Genomic DNA, 23,018 nt, shown 5'->3' with positions numbered 1-23,018 from the left:
ATGAATCTTTAATTTGTCTTATTTGAAGCCTGGGATATGTGCAAAGGCAACAAGGTACCAGTTATTTTATTGTTGATACACTACCTTATAGTGTTGACTTAAAACACTCATTTAAGAACAAAGACTTTAACACGTTAAGGCCCGACCCATGAAAAAAGTGGTATGAAAAGTCCATTTTTTTTTTAAATATGAGGTCTTTATTTGGCCCTTTCAAAAAACGTAACAAAAAAATTTACATTTTTTTGGGGGGGGGGGGGTATCTATCATGTATTACCATGTGATATATTAAAAATATTATTATATGGTTTTCTGCTGCTGTTTTCTGGGACAGAAGACGAGTATCAGATTGTGTTCAACAGGATTTTGAGCAAAGTTTATACCATAAATTGAAGCAAAATGTCTCAGAAAATGTATGTGACAAATATGTCACGTCGGGCTCTTATGGGTTAAAGTGTCATAATATTTTAAACAGTGGCTTTCAAAGAGAGAAGAAACCTTCCCAAAATTTCAGGGGAGGCCCGTAAGTGGAACTGAAGAAGCATTGCATTAGTTATTAAAGGGAGCTGATGTAGAATCACATACATGTGAGTGTTAAGGTTGAAAGCTTCAGCAATTGCTGAATTTTAGCCCAAAACAAAAAGTGACAACTTGGAGCCCCTTAAGCTGCTTGCAGAATTATTGTTTCTGGAAAAGTGAAGCAATGTGGACTGTTTGCTGTCTCTATACTGCCCCCCCCCCCCCCCCAACCCTGCAAAAAAACTGACACTGATTTTGTGGAATTTTAGTGTTTTTTCACATCTAAATAGACTCAGACTAATAGTCTTTAGACAGGCATTCTACACCTGTATGAATTTAGTGTTCTCTATGTTGAGCAGCAACATTTGGCCATCTTTGCTTTGTGTCAATGGGATCAAACAACATCCCTAGAACTAAGGAGCTTTCACAAAACCTTATGACAAAATCAAGCTAAGACTTTGGAAAATATAATATTTTGGATTGCCTGTGCACAACCTGAGCCAAAACAGATGGAGTCAATTATTGGGATTTTTTTGTATCAAACTCATTGGATGTGCAACAAAATATTTCACATCGTTATTTCCCATCTGTTTCGCAGTTAGGAATGACCCTTTCATGCTACTGTATGACTGCTGACAGCTAATGTTTCAATAGTGGCTTGAGGTCAGGTTATAAAACCAACAGAAAAATCATTTTCATGTTAGCAGGTTTAAAATCTATCATCAACCTTTTTCACAGGCAGGAGCCGAAGGCTGTAAAATAGTTAAAGTGATGGGATGTGTGTTGTGCAGGTTACTGCATGTTGTGGATCCACAATCACATTCATTACCACAGACTTCACAGACACCGGCATGATATAAGCAAACTGTACAATAGTTGACCTTCTATTCAAACTAAGCTTCATTCATAGTGAAAGTCAAACTTTTAAACAAGTCAACACAGACCCCAGAACAAGAGCTGAAGCACAACTGGAGCAAAGTCAGTCTTCTTCTTTTGCTTTTGTGGTTCTTCATAGAAGTCGTACTTCATAATGGTTTAAAAAGAATTTACAAAGCACACCTTCAATCGGACCCATCCTTTCACAGCGAACTGCTAAACAAAGTCACGGAGCTCATCTCTGCCTGTGGAATGAAACTTAATTAGGTGGCAAAGCTGCAGAAGTCAATCTTCCATCTTAGTCAGCTGCCTATAGTGTGACTTTCTCTAAGTCTGTCTGATTGTCTGAGCTCTCATGCCAGCTCTGGCCGTGCCTCCATCTCTCCACGAGATGCTGTGCGTGCTCGAATGTATTCGCTGGTCTGGGCTGCCCCCTGACACCCGCTGCCACGGCGCCACCTCCGTACCGCCAGGAAGGTGTTTAAGCTGTACACACCTGTCACCAGGAAGCCAAAGATCTGCATACATGTGGAAACAGGAAGCACAATAACAATGTCTGAATTTGAATGGCAAACAGAAACTTAATGCTCCGTGAATACTCAGTCCTGAACTTGAACAGTGGTAATTTTTCAAGGCTGATGTTGTAAAATTTGCTGTTGCTATAAACAAATCAGTATACATAAACTAGATAGAATTAATCTGTTTTGTTTTTGGCAATGCAACTGGAGAGCAAAAAGAGACACAAACATGGCCGGTTGGTTCTGATTACGCACCACTGCTCCTATTTCAGCTCCAGTGTTGTGGTTGATGCAGGCCAGTACAAGAGAAGACAAGAAAAAGAACAAGGTGCTTGCAGCAGTGTTAACCAGGTCCTGCAGAAAGAAACAAAAATATGTAAGTCAACATAGATGCTCAGGGGCATAATAGCAGGTAATAGTAGAAAAATAAACGGACTATAATGCTGTTAGAGGTAAATCATGCATTAGTACACAACTACTAAGTCTGTTTTATATGTGGATACATTTAAAACTAGTCAGTTCTAAATTTACTTTTTATTTTTCACGACATGAATTAAATATACAGTAGCTACATTCACCATATTTGTGAAGTTATGTCCCATGTAATGCATCCTTTTGGCTCTGTGGTCTCAGTAGTGGTCCACATTTAAAGTCAATTTATCCATTTATATTTTCTTTCTGTTTTCCTCCATGTTTACTGTCTTGTTTAGCATCACGGTTAGTGTGTGTGGAGGATGAAGGACCCAACTGCAGTGTGAAGAGGCAGGAGGATGTAAGAACTGATTGAAGAAAACAAAAGGTACTGCACAGGCAGGATAATAGAATAACATGACAAGAGTAGAAAAAGCAAGAAACCAAAACTAAGAAGCAGACTAATGATAACCGGGAATGCAAGGGGTGACAATGGGGAAAACAATGAAGAGGACCTGGCAAAAAACAAGAGAAACCAAGGGGTATATATGCTGAGGGAACTAATAACAAGCTAACAGAAACCAGGTGATGGAAAAAAAACCAAAGCAACAAAAGAACAGGCTCTACAAAATAAAACAGGAAGTAATACAAACCAGATTATAAGAATAATCAGTTAAAACACAGGCAACATTACCAGTTAAAGGCAGAAATCTAAAACAACTAAAACCAAAATTAAAAACAATGGCCATGGATCATAAGAGACTTGACTTCTGATCAGGCATGTGTTGTTTTCATTATATTCCTTTGTCTCCATTTGATGCCTATGATGATAGGGAGTGAGGATCATTGTTCTATTTTTTTGTTTTGGACCATATTGCTAAAGATTCAATTTGTATTGCTATTTAGGGTTGTTTACATTTCTTGACCTGGATAAAAACCTACTGAAAGACTTCATGGTTGTATTACCTCACAAAAGCTTGGGCAATAACAACACTATCTAAATATATGAAAAATATGTATTCCTAAACTGATTCAACTAAATCCAGTTAAAGCAACATAATTGCAACAACTGCCTTCTAAGTTCACACCAAACACTTTTCCTCCCGTATGAAATGTTTGTAACTCTAAAACACATCATTGAAAGTATGAAAGTAAGGACATTTGAGTATTTCTTTATTAAAATAGATGGCTCAAATTAGTACAGTGGAGCTGTAAGGATGGCTGCTGACGCTGCTGCAGATCTCCTCATATTCAAAAATATTTGTGGCCTGTTGACACAGTTCAAACTCCTATCTGCCTCAGAAATACATCCTGGATAATGTTCCTCCTTACTGAACAAATAAAGAGTTTGGTTTCCACTCTTCTAAGCAGCCAGCCTGCATCCTGGTGCTTCACTGTAAAACCACAGGGGGAAATAAGGCCAAAACAACACACACTTGAATTCAAAGAGCACCTCATATTACACACAAACACATACACTCCCTGTACACACAAACTCCATCCCCCACCTTTTTATGCATGAGCAGGAGAATGAAAGAGACACCCCCCTCTCATGTTTTACTCTCCTTTCTGACGATGGGGAAAGGGTTAACAGTGAACTGCCCGGCACGGCCCCCGTGATCAGACGCATGATTGTAATCATTGCAGACATGGTCTCTCATATGACACACTGGGCACATACAATGGGGAAGTCACAAACACTGACCAGACATACAGTTACACACAAGTGCAAGCATGCAGAACAAATGAAGCACACGACTCAGCAGGGCAAGAAAAGTCTGATAATATTCCACCGGTTCAGCTGTTTAATCAGTAATCAATATGGAACCATATTACCACATGCTAACTGGCACAGTTGATCTACACAAGAGTTATGATAGTAACCTTTGACCAACCTCATTACAGAGTCTCAACACACAACAAACATTGGTCACATTGCACGTACACTCCCATCACTCTTGCCTAACTGGTTAAGCAGGAAACTGTCTTTTATAAATTAACCTTCCAGTGACCTTTTTTCATTAGCACAAATGCTTCAGCACAACTTTCTGATTCCAGGATCTCTCAGGATCCAGTCGGGTCAGCTCCACAGGGAATTCAGATGACCCTCAGCCTTTCCACTTTACTTTCTACCACAAATCCCATTTTAACTAGGCCATCATAAACCCTAAATAACACAAGCACATGCTGAACCAAACCACTGGCATGCTGGCTTATTACAAAAAAAAAAATCATTTATCCTCTCTCAAACTGTTTATAGCAATAAGTGGCTCTGCTTTTAAAACCATTTGATTTCTGGAACTTCAGAGCTCATAATTCAAGTTTGAACCATCAATACATTTGAAAAAAATATGAAAGATACTCATAGTTAATTTGCTTATTATGCAACAACACGTGCAATAGGAGAGAAAAAATATTTCAGTTCAAACATGACAAAAAAAATACCATCCGACATTTATCATCAATTAAATTGTAATCAGAGCAAATAAAGAAAGTGTAAGGCCAAACAAATTTATACAACTAATAAAAATAGACTCAAAGCCTTAATATCGACCACTCTAAGTCTGGTTATGCTGAGCTGCAGATGTGCATGCAGATAAATACAGGACATGTAGTTATGACAGTAGCTGTTGGGTGACTCCATGAAGGAGATGTTCCATAGACAAGGCAGGTTTATTTGTATAGCACAACTGAATGTCAGGATGATTCAAAGTGTTTTACACAGACATTAAAACATCAGAAAATAAGAAGCATAATTTATTGAACGAACAGAGGAAGACTGTGCATGTTAACTACTGATCAATTTTGTAGACCAGTCTGTGAAGTCACAACAAACCTTTGAGTGTTTCAACGTCGTTACAGAACCTCCTGTACACAACTTCATGTCACATGGACGTTTTCTACATGAGATGAAAGGTTACACTCAAGGTGCAGCACCCACGTAAGCCACCGTGGGCATCTTTCTTTGCTAAATCAGCCTCACCAACTATTTTGAGTGTATACTTCTTGCTTGCGCAGAAAAAAGGCTGGCTATTTCTTCTGCACTGCTTGTTAGCAGTTCTGTGTCGCTGTATGTTATTCTATGTTTCTGCTGTGCTCTCAAGTTTGAAAGTGGAGATACTCATTGAAGTGTAACTATGGAAACCCGAAAGGCTGAGGCACAACACTCACAATAAAATCTATTCTGTCGACAGTTGCAGCAAGCCACAGAGGGCCTCTGAGCTTCATACAGGCATAAAACATTTTCTCTGACTTTAACATATGCCAGGTTCTCCGAGAGACAAACAGAGCAACTGAGTATTTAGTGTCCTTTGTCTACTTGGGTGGCAAACTTAAGCTGTCTAAACCAAGAAAGATATTGGATTTCACTTCTGGATGAAGTAAATAAAACTTAACTTAAGTGGTCTCTGGTTTGGATTGATGATAGATTAATGACTGAAGCTGATAATAACCACAACACTAAGCACTGAGCATATCCAACAGAAACAGTCTTTAAAAGAAACAATGTGCATACTGTATGTGTATTTTGATGTCCTCTTTACTGCTATCGAAATGTTGTAAAACAACTTAATGTATTGGATGGCTGTTTATATGGACCTGATGTTTGTTCTATTATAGCTTTTTCTTTCTTCTTTTTTGTGGCCCATTTAAAGACTTTATATGTTATCTTTTAAAGTTAAAGTGTGTAACAATAATAAAGATCTATGAGAAAGAAACTTCTTATAACATTAGAACGAACCATTTATGTCAATTTAATGGGCACATAGATGAAAGTTAAGTTCAGAGGGTGTAGAAATGGAGAAAACAGCAAATAAAGATGCTGTTTCAGGTTTTATGGAACATATTTGAGAAATGAAAGATCATATTTAATATGTAGAGAAAAGTATGTATAAGAAAAAGCAGGTAATGGGGCATAACTTGACTTCATTTAATTTAAAGAAAAAAGGACAACTACATTTAGGATAAGAGAAGGCAGAAACCGATAATAAAGTGGTGCAGCTTTACCCAGATGGAAATCAATGATGAAAAATAAATGTATGTAGTGTTGTTGAAGTTGTTTGTTTTCTCTTCTAAAGGTTACTTCACCAACCAATATGGATGAAACTGTTAATGGTTGGTGCTTGACATTTAAGATGGTTGCTATCTCTAATTTGACCACTAGATGTCAGTAACTGTTGCACACTGTCCCTTTGATTGAAAACCTTTCTTCTTCAACAACTCCCTACATGCTGTGTAACCGTCAGTGTCAGTCCACAGTCTGTAGCTGGGGAACAGAGGAAGTCAGCAGAAGGGTTAACTGTTGGTTAACACTCTGAAATGTGTACTCGTGGTGAATTTACCAGGGGCCCAGCGTGACTGGAGCAGCTTTGAACTTGATAGACTCGCACAGCATGATGTTGGGGCAATATTGTGGAACGCAAGCAAGCATTGTTGGCTTGTAAGCTACAGCTTGGAATGAGAGCAAAAGTTACAGAATATGGAGAGAAGCACCTATGGGTTGCAATTAAAAGTAAAAACAGAAGAGCAGGGACTGGCTTCATTCAATAGTTTTATAAAATATGATTAAGTTTGTCCATAAAAATTGCATCAAATCCAGTGAGCCAAACTACAGCTCAGTGAAGTTTCATCTTGTAGTCAGGATCTTAAGCTTAAGCACACAATACACAAATTAAATTGTAATTTATGTAAGATGCAAATAATTTTGAGATGGCTCAGTAGAGAATAAACAGAAAGATTTCATATTCTATATCCTACTGTAAATATCCACTAAAAGTTCCCAAATCAGCACTTTTTAATTGACTCTGGCATCTCCAAGAGTATTAAAAGTTTTCATTTGGTGTTGTGCTGCCAAAAGTAGAAGCCAGAGGCCCACCTTCCCTTCATGTTTGAGGTGCAGTCCTGTACCAAGAAAAAAACCATACAGTAATCTGATCGCTGTGGTTGGATTCAGACCTCTGGCTAGAAACTCGCTGCTTTGCTGTGATGTGCACTGTGAGCTGTATGGTTCATGGAAATTTGGTTGAAGACATTTTTGCTAATCCTGCCTGTAAAAAATACAGATGTGCACATAAACAAGCTCACATTGGTGTAAAGCCGTGTAGGCAAGCACAGGAAGCCAGCCAGCATCTGCTGGAGAACACCCACCAGCTTACAGCTGACAAAGCACATCCTGAAACTATGTGCTCTTCCAAACAGTTCCACACTCACCATGATGAGTCTGAGTTAAGCTTTACCGTTATACTGAATGCAAGACTACCACCCAATGCTTTTTTTAACAGAGGTTTAGGCAGAACTTGAGCAGTTTAGTTTATGCCAAGAAGGTAGAAGATAGAGCTACGCTGAAACTTGTTGAAGATGCTGACTGTGACTGACTGAGAAGTTTTCTTAAATGTACCTGTTTTGCTAACTTAAACAGCTAAATGTTGATTTATTCATAGCACACAAGTATTTTCATAATTAAAAACACTTTGGTGACGTTGATCTCTTCAAACCTGAGAAATCCTTTCCTAGCAAACCTCCAATTATCAGTGAGTTGGCTAGTCACAGATAATATAACACACTGTTTAGCTAAATATCAAGATAGCAGAATTCAGTTATTTAGCTAAAACAAGATTTATCTAAAGGCATTCTCAGACAGAAGTTATGGAAAATATATGGTTTGAATCTATTAAAGCACCAGCATTTATTAATTTAGACAGGGGTTTATTTTTTGTTGCTTTAGGTTTCATTTAGACATTCCCAAGATAGTGATGGAGAGAGACACCATGCAAATACAACACTTTTTATTTACACAACATTGAACAGCGTATCACATGAGGTATGATGCAAGAGGTTTCATAACAAAACATGCCACTTGTCTGACATATTTATAATAACCTTAAAAGAGCCAGTCAGAAATATCCTTTCTCAACATGTTAGTTTAAACTTGACAGTTTCAACTTGTCAATGCCTCGTTGTTCTTGCAATAACAAAAATAGTCAGTATAGTTGTGTTCACTCTAGAAAACATTAGGCTAAGTATGGGTGGAGAATGTTCAGCACAACTTTTGCATATTCACAAGTGCTGGGAAACCAACCACTTTGGTGTTAAACCTTGTAAGTAGAAACCATGGGGTAGGAAGGTTTGAACTGAGCAGTCATTGATTTACTTTATAATACACTCATTGAATTCCTCTGAAAAGTAGATCATAAACCATCATTTGTGTGTATGCTTATCTATTAATGTGACTGAAGCCATACGAATTAGTGCTGTGTTTAAATACTGTGTATACACCTCAGCTTTAGGGGACCAGGGTGCTTACCAGGGTTTAAAATTGACACATTAGCTATCAGATCACTGGAAACTTGCAATGTTTAAAGGGAGCTAAACATACATCAAACAAAGTTAACTTAACTTGGGTTCGGGAGCGGGGCCATGCCTCAACCACACATTTAATCACTTGGCAAGTTTTGTTATACTTACTTGACTTTCTCGTTCCCTGTTCTTGACATTTTCCATTTTGCCTTCACTATTGCATCCATTCTCTGTCTTTCATCTCTACTTATCTTTCCATCCCTCCTCTCTGTTCCTTACCCCCTTTCGTTTTCCTTATCTCTTCCTCCACCTTCCATCTATCTTTGTCCTTCTGTCTATCGCCTTCTTTTTCTTTCTTTCCTCACCTGCCTCTACATCTCCCGTTTGTATTGGCCTCACTCATTCCTTTTTTTCCTCTCCATTTTTACCTTTCTTTTCAGGTACCATCTGGAGGGGGGGGGGGTCCATAAAACTGGTAATCAGAAGAACCGAGATGGCACCCCCATTCTGAGTCTCCCTCACGGGGTTGTCATTACACCACCCTAGATGCCTACTCCACATCCTCCTTACCTCAACTTCAATAACTCACCTAAAGCTTGCATCGTTGAGGCGTGGTGTAGACTCTCTTTCAATTTTAATGTTTTACATATCAGTATGTGATATGATAAACCCACCAGGTCTTAAAGGTCCCATATTATACACTTTATTCCCAATCTGAGACCATTCATTAATATCTAAATGAAATATTTCCGCCATGGTATGGACAAATCGACCCTCAGTTTGAGTGCAGCGGCTTCTCTTCACCTCCCTCTTTTTAGCAGCTTCAGAAATGTGCCGTTTATGGTGGGCGGAACCCTGGTGGAGCAGCTCAGCTGTTGGCTCCGCCCATCGCATCGCCCGTCATGAGGTGATTGACAGGTTAGGCCTTAGCGGTAACTAGACGCTGATTACAGCGTAGTGAAGGATAAACAAACGCCGGAACACCGGAACCCATTCCTGAAGCCCCCATTACCGACCCAAACCGCGACGCACGGAGAACACAGCTAGCTACGCTCATCAATCTGATGCACAATGGCACCGGATTCAAACAGTAGAAACAGTGACTTGGCTACATTTACAACAGTGCTAATATATTTTCAAGCTATCAGACTAATAAGGCCGAAACGATAAAATAACTGCCAGCTCTTACCTCTCCAGCTGTGTCACGGACAGTTGGTATTGAACCTGGCTTCAGCTTCAAACGGTTGGCGAAGCCTGCTTTCCATGCCCCCATGTTGTGGAAACAGTCCTCTTTGAAATGCTGGCCACAGACATGCAAAACCTTTGGAAGTTTTCCGGGTACATTTCCTCCAAAAATAAAATTAATCCACTCAGTCCTCGTGGGTTCAGTGGATGGAAGTAAAAAAACGTTTTCGTGTTCATTTATGCAGCCACAAACAGAACAGTGCTTCTGTCGCTTAGCCATGTCCGCTAACGAGGGTTGCCGAAAAGGATAAACACTGGGCGCTAGGTGATTTTTAGAGGGCGGGCTTTGAGAGCCGGTAAGCGGGTCCATCGCTCTGTGGGGAGTGGTTATTGTCCCTTATGACGTCTTAACGTACAGGCTTTCAAACTCGCTCAATTCAGCGCTTACTTCCCTAGAGGTGGAGCAGGGGGGAGAGAGAGCGCCTGAAAGAGTTTCACACTTACGGGTCTCCTACACATGCGGGGGGACCAGTATGACTGTTCCAAAACCATTAAAAAGGGAATTTTGCATAATATGGGACCTTTAAAATGAGGTAAACACAACCTCAGGTGAAGAACAATGCATAGCATTTCTAGGCTGCGTTTATTGTAGCCGGGGATTTTAACAGCACCAAACTGAGGAAAGTCCGGCCGAGATACCACCAACACATCAGCTGTTGTGGCAAGAACACACTCGATCATGTTTACACCCCTTACGCAAACACGTATAAGGTCCTCCCTCGCTCTCCTTTTGGGAAATCTGATCACACCTCAGTTCTGCTGCTGTCTTCCTATAGACAGAAATTGAAGTGTCACGCACCAGTGACCCGGACCAATTAACAGCGGTCCGTCCAGTCGAGTTGCAGCATTCAAGCCCGTACCACCAGGTTCAGGGAAAGCTTTATACCGCAGGCCATAAGACTTCTAAATGTTCTCAGGAGCAACGCCACCTTTAAATAATAGCACCTTCTTATTGCTTATTATATATTTTACTGTATAACTTATTTGTAGTATTCTTGCTTTTTGTGTTTGACTATTTTTATTGTGGTTTATATTCTTTTCAGTATTGTTAGGAGAGCCTGGGATCTAAGAATTTCACTGCCAATGATTGCTGATGTAACTGTTGTGCAATGACAATAAATTCATTCATACATTCATAAAATCTTAAGTTTCAAAAGGTTTCCTTGCTTTTTCCACATGATTGTTAACCTCCTTGTACATACCGTGAGGTTCCAATTGATCTGGGGAACCTTGGTGTGGAGGTTGAGACTGAAGATCAGGAGGAGAACTCCTGTCACCACAAAGGAACTGCAGCTGACAAATTCAAAGAAGTAGACCCCTCCACAGGGAGAGCACATCATGATGGTCTCAATGCAGATGAATCCAATGAGTGACAGCACCTGGAGTGGGAGGGAAAATGACAAGACAAACAAGGTTTGAGTGTGAAAAGTAGGACATATTGAGTGTACTGTGTAGTACAGCGTTTGCCAGAAAAGTTACATAATCAGCTTGATTAGTGAATCATCTCTCTTGGCTGGAAAAGTAGGTCAACATGAGCAAATGGCATACATTATCCAGGAGAGGAGCTCATTATTCAAATCAGGCCAGTCCAAGTGATCAGTCAGATCAGTCTAACTCTCAACATGCTGGACTTATTTCTGTTTGCAATATAATCTTTTTTAGATAATGTCTGATAAATTAACTTAATTCAGATTTTTGGATTATGTAAACAAGGTTCCACCACACTTTTAGTCTTTTTCTTGTTTTTAGAAAATAAAATCATAATATAAAAACTGCTCCGTGGTTTAACTGCTCTGAAGCAAATAGGTCAGTGTAAATAAGCCACTTCTGCAATTCTCTGTGAGTGTGGTGAAATTCCAAACTTCCCAGATTACAAAGTAATTGTCCTGTGAATAGACCGGAGGCCATGAGCCCTCTTTATGAGTCCTGCTCTTGGCAGTCTGTGATGACGCTTGCCTTCAGCCAACATCCATCAACAAACCACAGTATGGGAGGAATTCTGCTTTTGAGGTGTTCTTCTGCCATTGAGATGTTCATGCAAGATGCAAGGTCCAGTTTTAACTGAACAAATTACATCAAAGTATCCAGACGATTAATGTGATCTGTTTGTGTAATTTCACATGAACTAAATCTTGTGCTGCACAGACATAAAAAGAGCAAATGGTATGTAATCATAACCCAAATAGGAAAGATTAATAGATGGAAAAAAATGCTTTTTGTTGACACATCACATATTTTCTCTGAAGAATGGAGGAATGCCAGTGAAGTGATATTGAAAGTATTTGTTACAGCTTCCACTGAGCTCATCAAAGTACAGCAGAGGAAAAAAGCAAGTTTGAATCATCTGCATTTGTTTTCTACATACAATAATCAGGTGTATACACATAGCACAAGCAAGAAAACTGTGCTGAATTGAGCAAGGTTTTTTATAGAGACAACAATGGCTGCAATATAAATAAAAAAAAAAGATGTTTCTCAGAATACAGTACTGACAAACGAAGTATGGTGCCTATTTTTTTCTATCAGTCAAAGCAAAGCAGAGTGTTGAACATGGTTAAAGAGGGAAAAAACTCCAAATTACTCAACTACCTAAAGAATCAGTGAATATGTACACAGGAAGCTGATGTACAAAACATCACTGTAAACTTTTTTGATCACTGTTTTGATCCTAGACACCCCACAACATTACTGGGAAAATAATTTCTCAACTGATGAAAAGAAAGTAAAAAAACACACCAACATGAAATCCTCTTCCTAGTGCAGGGGCACAACGGAGGGAGCATTATGGTTAGGAGCTGCTACCCTGCCTATGAGCTAGGACTATTTGTCTCCATTGTCATCTTAGAGGATTATGTCACAGTAGCTGCCAGTTGAAGCTCAGAAAAAAACAGCTAATGCAGCAGAATGACCATCATTATCATCTAAACATCTAAACATCTAATTAAATGTTAAAAAGGACTAATATCATTTCAATTGTGATATATGATGGTACCATTATTTTAATTTATTGGTCCAAGGGGCAACCATAAAGGCTATTACAAGAAAGATGTTTCTGATTACCCTACAGGCTGTGGTTTCTGATACATATGACCTTAGAGCATCTACATGAGAAGGATGCTCTGAAATGCAAAATGTGTGGTTTTAAAATTCATTGCAAGGGTGGTCTCACTCTTGCTGGCCCAGGTGTATCACACATCCCACCATTTTCTATACTCGCCTATTCCAATGCAGGGTCGTGGGAGACTAGAGTCTATCCCAGCAGGTACTAGGCAATAGGCAGGGTAAACCCTGGACAGGTCACCAGTCCATCACAGTACTCAGTGTAGAATGTGTTCTGCTAATCGTGGTTCTATAACTACTGACTGGAGCCAGATTCAATAAATAACCAGCAAATGTTAGTAGGTGTTTATATTGTTTTCAGTGGGAAAGGGGTTGAGGAAAATCAATCTTTTAGAGTCAATAATGAGAATGCAGAGTGACATCAAGTGAGCTATCACAGACCCTGCACAAATGCCTAAGATGAAGCAGGTCTGTGAGCAAGAATGGTCCAAAGAACCTTAAATAATGGCCTGCAGCTAACAGAAACGCTTGTTGAAGGTTAAATCTAAGGCTTCTCTTACTTTGACCAGAACCAGGAGTTATTAGTAGCTCTGTGGAATGAAACAGATAAAAATATTGTGTTGTATGAGATCAGAAACTTTGTGTTTGCCTGGATTTATTTTTTTGTTTCAGACTTAATGAACATTATTGGGAAAATCAATTTCATTCACTAGACATTTTAAAAATGCTGAATGGGACTGCAGTTTTTAATAAGTGCTAACTAGTCATATGCTCTTTGAACAGATGACTGATTAATGGCAGCTTTATCCAAGCAGGTTTAAAAATGTCTTACTTTGCCACGTACCGTTCATGAACCTTCAGGGCTATGTGGTAAAGCTCTGCTCTGTGAAGACACTAATTGTTTTTATACACTTCTTAAAGTTATTGGCAAAGCTGATTATGGTAAGGTGATGTCTTTTAAAAAAGGAACTGGTTCATAAGGTTTTAATGTTTCTTGTCAGCTTGAAGAAGGAAGCCCCTCCTTCCTCTGTTGCAGAATGAACAGGTTATATTAAAAATGATTATTCCAGGCAAAACAGCCAATTCAGTCTTGGCCGAACTGTGTTTACATTTAAACTTACATCAAGTTTCACTGACAACTTTCTTATCTAAATTAAACCCAGACAATAACATTTTCCTGTCTGCCATAAGGCAAGTCTGATGAGGGAATTGCACAGGAATAAGATGTGGTTAGGTTACCCTAACTTTAAATTTTTGGTTGTTAATAAGAGAAGACTGAGCATTAGAGAAACAATCACATAGCTGCTCAAATCATAAGCAAAATACAAACTCTGAAGCATCAAAGCTGTGGACTAAGGCCGAGCTGTGTGCCAAGTGTTCAACAAAAAACAAAAATGTGACCTAATGCTATGTCATTTTATTTATTCTCCCTAGTTGTAACATCCAAACTCAAAAACACTCCTCAGTTTGTTGTTGCAAATGTTTTGCTTCCATATAAAATGACCTTTGCACATCTGCTCTGCATGCACAGCTATAATCAAGGAGCTATTAAAATGGAGATGTAGTAAAAACTGTCAGCTATTGTTCTTTTGTTGTTTTTTTTATCCTTTCTGTGCATCAGTGTGTGTAAAGTGGGCTCCATTTATAGCAGGTGTAAGAAGAGCAATGACTTTCACAGTCAGTTAATGCAACGAAGCAGATTGGTTATAAATAACAAAAGGTCCATCTTTGAAGAGGAAAAGACAAAAACTGACTTAGATGCTTCAGTCTTTGTCAACTCACTGCAAACTTTGGCAAATATTCCAAAACTTGGTGAGTAGCTTTACCTTTTCCAGTAACACTTTTTCTGAAGATGGAACATTTGTAAATTATTTTTTTAGCCTTTCAGGAGGAGTTCTGTCTAAAGCTCTGAACTAGCATATAACTTATGGACAAAATAAGGAGCAACTATCCTGAAGCACTTTAATTTGTGAAACAAGACAAACATGAGACACCAAATGTCATATTTTGGACAGGAAAAGATGAAAAACACCCAGTTGTAGTTGCTAAAACAAAGGATCATCGAGCAAGTGAAGTCAAAGCTTGAATCCAACTTGGAAAGAGGGAAGTGAATTAAAAACTCTAGTCAAACGCTAGTCAACTAGCCACATTTGTTTTAAAAGATTGTTATAAATAGAGTAAAAAATAAGTCCCAGAAATAAAAGATGAATTAAGATGCATCACTAATCATTTCATAATTTGATTGCAGCCCTTGAAACGTGATTTGCTGAGATTCTCACCCTTTAACAAGCTAAATATCATCTGATACCAACATATCAACACATCACTAGTTTATATACTTATACTATAACACTTGCATTCATCAGTAAAACCCAATAAATACATCCATCTCACACTTAGCTGTTTTCATCTCATTGGTTGACACTGCTGAATAAACCCAAACAAAAGACCCATCCTCCACTCCTCTTGCTCTCAGCAGCTCAAAAGACAACCCCACAATCTGTTTTAATGAGCAGGGTGTGCTCTGTTTCTAACAAATGAAGTATTGTCTTGTGACTGGCACTAATTAAGCCTGAGTGGAGAAAAACTCCTTTTTTTATAAGAGACTACTGTCCATTCATGCAAATCTTTGGCCCACAAATAAAAATACAAGAATACAGTATGTCCCGCAGCCCCATTAAGACACTTTAAAACAAAGAGAAGAGAAAGCAAACCTCCTGATCCAGCTATCATTAGGACAAAGGTTTCATAGCACAGCTGTTCAGGCCTTATTAGATAGTGTAGTTGGACAGCAGTCGGTCTGTGGCTGCAACATATCTAAAAAGGGTTACACCCAAGGAGAAACGGAGGGCTGTTTGAGCTGAAAGATGATGTCATGTCTCTAGAGGAAAGCATATTGCTTCCACAAGGTCCCTGTGTAGCAGGTGTTAGGCAGTCATAGAGGAGGAGGTGGGGGATCACAAGCACCTTGCTGGATAATCTTGTAAGTGATGATTTTATGTCAACCTTCAACCCTATGCAACCTGTTCCTTGTGCGTGCACATGCATAGCCATGCACATGTACACTCTTTCTCTTACCACACCTACATGCTGGCACATTCTAATCTTTGGGATTTAACACACTAATAGTTGTCTTTAAAGGCATATTGGACTCTGATCCACTTCCTATGCGCCATCTGCTGTGGATAGAGAATTCAAGGAGAAAAGAGGACTGGTTGTGGAGGCTACACAACATTATATGCTGCACTTTTATAGAACCGCATGCAAAAAAAAAACATACCCAAAATTACGCCTCAGCAGGAGCCCACAGTCATCTATGAGGTGGAAAAATTTAACCTGAATGAGGGTTAAATTTCTACCCAAAAGGCAAGTTAGGTATGTTTTTGCACATACACAACAGCATGCATGTCTCCTTATGTGCAAGCAGAAGATCTTTGTTGTTTTTAGAAGTCGCTTCAAGCTCTGAATAAGTAACGCTTCAACCACATGAGAATGAAGCATGTGGCACTTCTCTCAGGGGAGGAAGTGTGTGCTGACATTTGGAAGCATCTGCTAGCTTAATTTCCCAACATCACCAGAAAAGACATCATTACTATAATGTTAAAATAATATTTCTTTTCTAAAAAGAAAAAAGAAAAAAAAAAGAAAAAAGAGGAGGGAAGTACAGTTTAACATGAGCTCTTTTTCATCATGAAGGCCGACAGCTTGATGGGAGACAAAGCAAGTTTGATAGGATCAAAAATATTGATGTTGGCGTGTAGAGGGACATGAGGCTAACACTGCAAACCTGCCGTCAGGACAGACATACCTCGCTCAGGTTACAGCCTGCTGGGGGTAGCTTCTGATCCATGGGGGGCCAGGAGCAGCACATTCATCTAACGAATGACTGGTTGTGTAAAAGCCAGTGTGCTGATGCATTTTAGTGCTCCAGCCTGACACAACTACACAGTAAGTCCATTAGCACTTAGCTCTCCTCATCTTGGGTTCTATCACAGTTTTTTTTAAATAAATATATATAACTATTTACGCTTTTTATGTCAACTTCTTTCTGGAAAATGTAAAATTAATCTCAGGTTGAGGCCACGGTTAATATGGGATAATATGGTTTGTTTATGTGATATTGCAGTCAAGACTGTTGTACGTATGCTGGGACCCAGCATGCTAACGTCCAGCACAACCTCTAATATCATCCTCTTAAAATCTTATTCTATTTCTGCTCAACACAACAAATTGTTGAATGTATCCATCCACTGAGTTCCAAGATTATATAAATCATTTATTAATACTTCAGTGTCTTATAACCCCCACTGATTACAATGTATGCATTTTAAAGCCCTATACTTGGTTTACTTTATTATGTAAGCCAAAAAGGTAGTCAGATTTTGTGGAGAAACAGATTTCAACGCAACACTGGCTTGGTAATTAGCTGATCTTACACACAGTAGATAGAGTTATATGAATTTAAGTTGATTTCATTAACTGCAGTACCATAGAGTTAGGGAAGGGTGCATTCAAACCAGGATAGTCCGGAGGACTCGGTTTCATTGGATGGAGAATTCTGAACATTTTCACACCTTTGTTTGGTTTTGTTTGCTTTAACACTGCAACAACAATAAAGTTACAACAGCTGCTTGCTGGGGGGAGGTGGCCCCCAAAACAATCACTGACCAAGAAGAAAATCGGGCTTATTGATTGGCCAGGGCTGAAAACTGCTTGTTCACCACAAGTAAACAATGTAGTGACAATAACTGTATTCAGTTTCTGTTTTTACTTTGATGTTAAAACCTAATTCAGTCTTCACAAGAATCTGGCCAGTATGAGCAGCAGGAGAGACAATGAGATATCTAACATGTTGCGGTACGTTGAGTCATACGTTTTTATTAATCCCCCAACCAAAGGTCACTTGTGATGCTTACATGCAAGAGGACCAAGACCCCTGGTTTTCAAGCGGACCAGAGTCCAAAAGTACGTTCACACTGCTCCAAATGGACCGGACTATCTGTGGAAGTGGACCAGGGTCCACTTAAGGTTGAACATACAGTATCAGTGTAAATACACTGTAAATTTTACAGTCTGTAGGGTCTATTTCCTTTCCCCTTCTTTGTTTCTAATCTTCACTGTTACATTTAAAAATTCTGATCAACTTTCTAGCCCAGGGATCTCCAACTCCGGTCCTCGTGAGCTACAGTCCTGCACGTTTTGGATTATACCCTGATGCAACACACCTGATTCAAATCACTGGGTCATTAACATGCTTGTGCAGAGGTGTGTTGTTGTAGGAGACATCTAAAACCTGCAGGACAGTAGCTCACGAGGACCGGAGTTGGAGCCAGACTAAACCAAAGCTAACCAAGCAACAACACTGGCAGGTGCAGATAACAGTTAACATTAAATTTAGAAAACAAAAAAGATCCATTACCAAAGTCACTTCTAACGTGGTGTTATAAGATTCTACTTGTAAATAAATGAATGCTTCAAACTTGCAGACCAATCTGCATCTGTTTCTCTGTTTTGTTGCCACACTGTTTAGACGCTGGAAAAGTAACAAAGAAGCTAAAATAAAAAAAGTTCTGCAAAGAAATATTAATATTAAACATCAGGTTTTCAGGGTTTTACTGATTTCAGTCTTTTTAAAAATTCGAATAAGTTTGATGAGTTGTAATTGACAGTTAGCTATTGTGCTGGCCAGATAAAAGATTTTTACACTGAGGCTTAAACAAACGATCGAGGGGCAGACGTTGCAACCATGTGCCCTTTGCAGTAACTCTATGGCCTTACATGCAACTTTCAAGAAATCTAACAGTTACACGGCTATCGTCTGGTTGAAATACAACAGCTTTGCTCAAATTTGCCTTTGTGAAACAAAAATGCAAAAAGGCTGGTTTCTTCATAATGGCTCATGCAGCTATACACCATTTAACTTGTTTCAAAGCTCTCCCAATCTGTGTATAAGCTCAGTCAGTTTAATTATTGCACACATCATCCCCTCTGACATTATACTTCTCTTGTATGTAGCTGTGAATTTTAATAAAAATGCAGTTCAGTACTTGTGTTACATCCCAAATTAGACTTTCTATTTGTTTGTTTGAAGCATAGAAAGCCCATTGCCAGGGAGTGCTTTGGGATCTGACTGCAGACCACACAGACATTGTCACACATGAATAAATGCTCATGATGGCTTATGTAGCCACTTACGTAGTTGTGTTAATAAGCTCTGAATGGACTTAACCGAGAACTACAAACCAAGCATTAGCCTGCAAATGCAAGTAGCAGACTGCAATATTGATTTCAGTCATCATGTTTTATTTCTTTTACCTAGAAAAAAGTCATTTTAAACACATCAAAATTAAAATTTTTGATAAAAGTAGGTCAACTAATAGAGCATCATGCAAAGGCTGAAGTTCAATGACCCAGTTGGCCTGGAGTCAAGTCTCAGTTTATGACCCTTTCCTGTCAAGCAACTTTTAAATAAAGACCATCAGGGCCCAAAAACCCTAAATAAATAAATAAGTATATAAAATATTCCTTTATAATGAGCTGCTGTAGTATTTGATTTACTGGATAAACCCAGCAATGTCTAAAAAGTTTGATTAAAGAAACAAAGAAAAAAAAATGAATTAACGTTTGGCATATATGTAGACACTCTTAAAACAAATTTTAAGTTAGGAAAGAAATAATCAATCAAACTTTGTTTTTCTTGAAACGCATCCCTTCTAAGAGGGAAAGAAAACATTAGAGAGACTGACTCGTTCCTCATATTGCTTTTGTTATTTATCCAAAATTGTTCAGGACACAGATAAATTTTATAATCCAAGGTGACACTTTAGCTTATATCAGGTAACACAGGATTGTTTGTAATCATGGGTCACTGCAAATGTCAAAATGGCTTCAAACAACTTGTGCAAACAAAGCCTGGGTGTAGACATAATATAATAAACATTTGTTCTAAAAAAAAAAAAAAGCCATTAGGAAGTAGTCCATGAAAGACAGATGGTGAAGCACTAAACCACATAACACTTTCAGTGATTATCTGCAAAACTGACATGACATGACTGACAAATCAAATGTTTTTACATCCAAGTTATTAAACAACACCCTTTATTCCACTATGTGGGTAAAAAGGCTTGTTGAACAATGCAACATATATTGTCAGTCAATTTGCACCAACTGTAATCATTAATTCTAACAATTGAAAACTGTGCAAAGATTATTTATTAACGACGCATGAAAACCGCCTTTTCAGCTCCGGAACAACTTTCCATTAACCCTGTCATATAAATGAGAGTGTTTATGCAAAGACTGAGGTACATTAGGTACTTTTATAACACATTGCATGCCGTCAGCTCTGGTTTGTTACTTATTAGTTCTACATTGTCATCACACTGCCTTGGCTGGCTGATACTGAAATAATGAGAGGACAGAGCAGTAAAAATAAAAGCCAGTGGAGCTATTAAAGTCTGGCAGGAAGCCTTGTAGTCTCCTCTGAGATACTGAGCGTAAGCTTGGATGACTTTCATTGGTCCTCTCCTTGTCTGCAGGGAAGAAATATGACTATCTCAACTGGAAAATCACTATCAGAGCAGAACAAACCATTGACATGAATGAGACAGTATAAACAAAAGTTTAGTAATAGGATATAAGATAATGCTTATTCAATCTATTTATGGAGCTCTACCATGGCCATCACATTAAGAGTATTTACCTAGAAATATTTAGAAAGTTCCAGGAACAGGGATGGGTTATTCCAGGGTTATACATCATTTAATATATTCTGCATTTGGAAGTATTGGTGTTAGTTTTGAATCCAGGGTTAACCAGGTATTAAACCTATTGATACTGAGCAAAATGTCTCCATGACGATGACAATAGTATTGCTTTGTTTAACATTCCAAGGATTAGATCTTCTGTCAAATAAATCCTTTACCAAATCCAGTTTGATTTGTTTGGTTTGCTACATGTGTTGCTGCTTGAGTCAAGACAACACTAAAAACTGACGGACTCTGCCTGATATTGTTCAATGAGAAATATGTTTAATTAGTAGTAATTCAGTACCAAAAAATGTTGAATTACTACTTCTGGTGACACAAGAATGAACCACTTTAAATGCTAACCCGCTCTACTTGTGGGCCCACATCATGTGATGCTGTAGGAGAATCATACTCTATGAATTTAATGAGGATGTCTGGGTAATTACATTTAAAAAATGAAGATGAACTACAGATGGACTATAAGAATAGAATTTCTAATCACATTTATCTGTGGTGAAGCAGGGAAATAAAATGATCATTTGTTGTGCCATTGAGTCCCAAATCTAACACAATATTTTAGCATTTACTGCAAATATAATGGCTGCAAATATGAATCTTAGTAGCAGCCTGCTTCAAACATCTCCCACGCTGATGACAGATGGCTACCTATCCTTCCTTCCCACATGCACAGAGGTAAACATCACAGGTGTGTGCAGCAGCTCAGGCAGACTGCGCCTGACTGAGCAACAAACCAGTTCTAACAGCCTTTATAAACTTTTTCTAAAGCAAAGCAAGTTTTAAAAGCAGAGCACTGAAGGCTAGAGCAACCGTTTAGATTTTTTTATGTTGCTTTCATTTTCCATAAACACTGACAGAGGTAATTACTACCCCACGTTTCCTGTTGGGGATACACACCATTTCATGTGTATGAGTGTGTAGTTCCGTGTTGAGTGTATTTGGCACCAGAAGAAGAGAAATAGCCAAAGCTTAACAGATATTTCCTCCTCTGGTGAGTTATCAGATCTTTGGGAGCCTTCATTTTGCCTTGTTGTTGATTTTTTCCCTGTTGAGACATCTGGTAGGCATATACGGATTTAAAACGTGTTTTCCAGGCACAACTTTATGCCCTTCACAAATATACAGGTATCAGCAGCTGCTTTAGTGGATGCATCCATAGTAATTAGGCATATCTAAGGACTGGAATGGTAAAAAGCTGCATAATTCTGAAAAAAACCTAAACCAATGAAATATTAGCACATTATATCACAATATCCTACACCAGAAAGCACAGTCAGAACAACTAGATCATGAAATACTACCCCAGTTTGTTGAAGCCAGTTAAAAGGTTGGTAATGTGTGTAAAGACTAAGTTGTGAGGGCTGATGCTTTATATCCTCACCTCTTTGTCTTTATATGACATATAGGACACTTTTTTCTTTGGGTTTATTACATATGAATAATAAATAAGCTAATGCTTCTCATGATTACAGCTTTTTTACGTCTTTCCTAGAAACAGATATATTTAATTGATGTTATTGATCATCTCCATGGTTTGCACAACCCAACTGTGCGCTGTAGTTTGCTTTACTTTGTCTACTCCAATACAGACGCGTGTCTTTCAACATTGCAGTAATATGCGCTTACACTTACCACTTCGACCACCTTTAAAATCCCAAAGTACGACCTGAGGTACTCCAAGTCGCACCTCATTCCTCCCAAAACGTTCCGGGAATGAACGGGCTCCGTGGTGGGCTGATAGGGACTGCTGGCCCCGGAGATCATGGAAGTGTTGGAGGCCTCGCCGTCAAAGCCCTCCGTCTCCTCGGTGGTCCTCATGATTTCGGGAGAAGCTGGACTCTTTCACTACCAAGTACTACAGCATATAAAACGCACGCTGACAACGCACCAGAATTTACTTTAAATGCGCAGGTAACGTGACGGAAAGCACACTTTGTTTCCTGCAGGCTGTAAAGTGGACGGAGAAAACGACCCAGGCAGTCCACTTCTCATAGCCGCCCCACGGTGAAACAGCAGCGGGCGATGCTCTCAAACATGACCAAGTTGAAAATAAGCCTGCTATCTGCTGTTTTGCCGCTCTTCCACTTCTGATTGCTGTATGTTCGATGGGTCACTTGTTCGATTCCTCGTGTCTCTTTACCTTTCATTACGATTCTTGTTTTTTTAGGCCACAAAACGTCTGTTGGTCTGTGCGACTCGTCTATGCGACTGGAAAACCATCCACCTATTGCCGCCTGGAACAGTCCAGAGGTCCTTGTTGTCCGTAAACTTAATTACAGCAGCGTACAGTAAGGCAGCCTTTAGCCACCGCTTCCCTCTGTGTGGATGGAAA

At 39.0% G+C, this 23,018-nt stretch overlaps 1 protein-coding gene across 1 annotated transcript; it reads right to left on the bottom strand.

Annotated features, from left to right (window-relative positions):
* Nucleotides 1–1,507: 1,507 nt before the first annotated feature.
* On the bottom strand, nt 1,508–23,018 carry cmtm4 (CKLF-like MARVEL transmembrane domain containing 4). The gene is made up of 4 exons (XM_041992226.1): nt 22,319–23,018; nt 11,063–11,239; nt 2,166–2,264; nt 1,508–1,910 (listed from the first exon to the last, which is right to left on the bottom strand). Exons 1-4 carry the CDS (start codon nt 22,502–22,504, stop codon nt 1,746–1,748), a joined length of 627 nt encoding a protein of 208 aa, XP_041848160.1. The 5' UTR covers nt 22,505–23,018; the 3' UTR covers nt 1,508–1,745.

The sequence above is a fragment of the Melanotaenia boesemani genome, chromosome 1 (genome assembly GCF_017639745.1).
Source record: "Melanotaenia boesemani isolate fMelBoe1 chromosome 1, fMelBoe1.pri, whole genome shotgun sequence".
Taxonomy (NCBI): domain Eukaryota; kingdom Metazoa; phylum Chordata; class Actinopteri; order Atheriniformes; family Melanotaeniidae; genus Melanotaenia; species Melanotaenia boesemani.
Note: the sequence above shows the minus strand (reverse complement) of the source record. Positions and strands in the feature narration are given on the sequence as shown.

What these genes read in the sequence shown, in the direction of transcription:
- cmtm4 (XM_041992226.1), bottom strand. Translation starts at nt 22,504, where the DNA reads ATGAGGACCACCGAGGAGACGGAGGGCTTTGACGGCGAGGCCTCCAAC. An exon ending in TTTTAAAGGTGGTCGAAGTG is followed by an intron (nt 11,240 to 22,318) that starts GTAAGTGTAAGC and finishes CTCCCACTCCAG; the next exon opens with GTGCTGTCACTCATTGGATT. An exon ending in GAGCTGAAATAGGAGCAGTG is followed by an intron (nt 1,911 to 2,165) that starts GTGCGTAATCAG and finishes ACATGTATGCAG; the next exon opens with ATCTTTGGCTTCCTGGTGAC.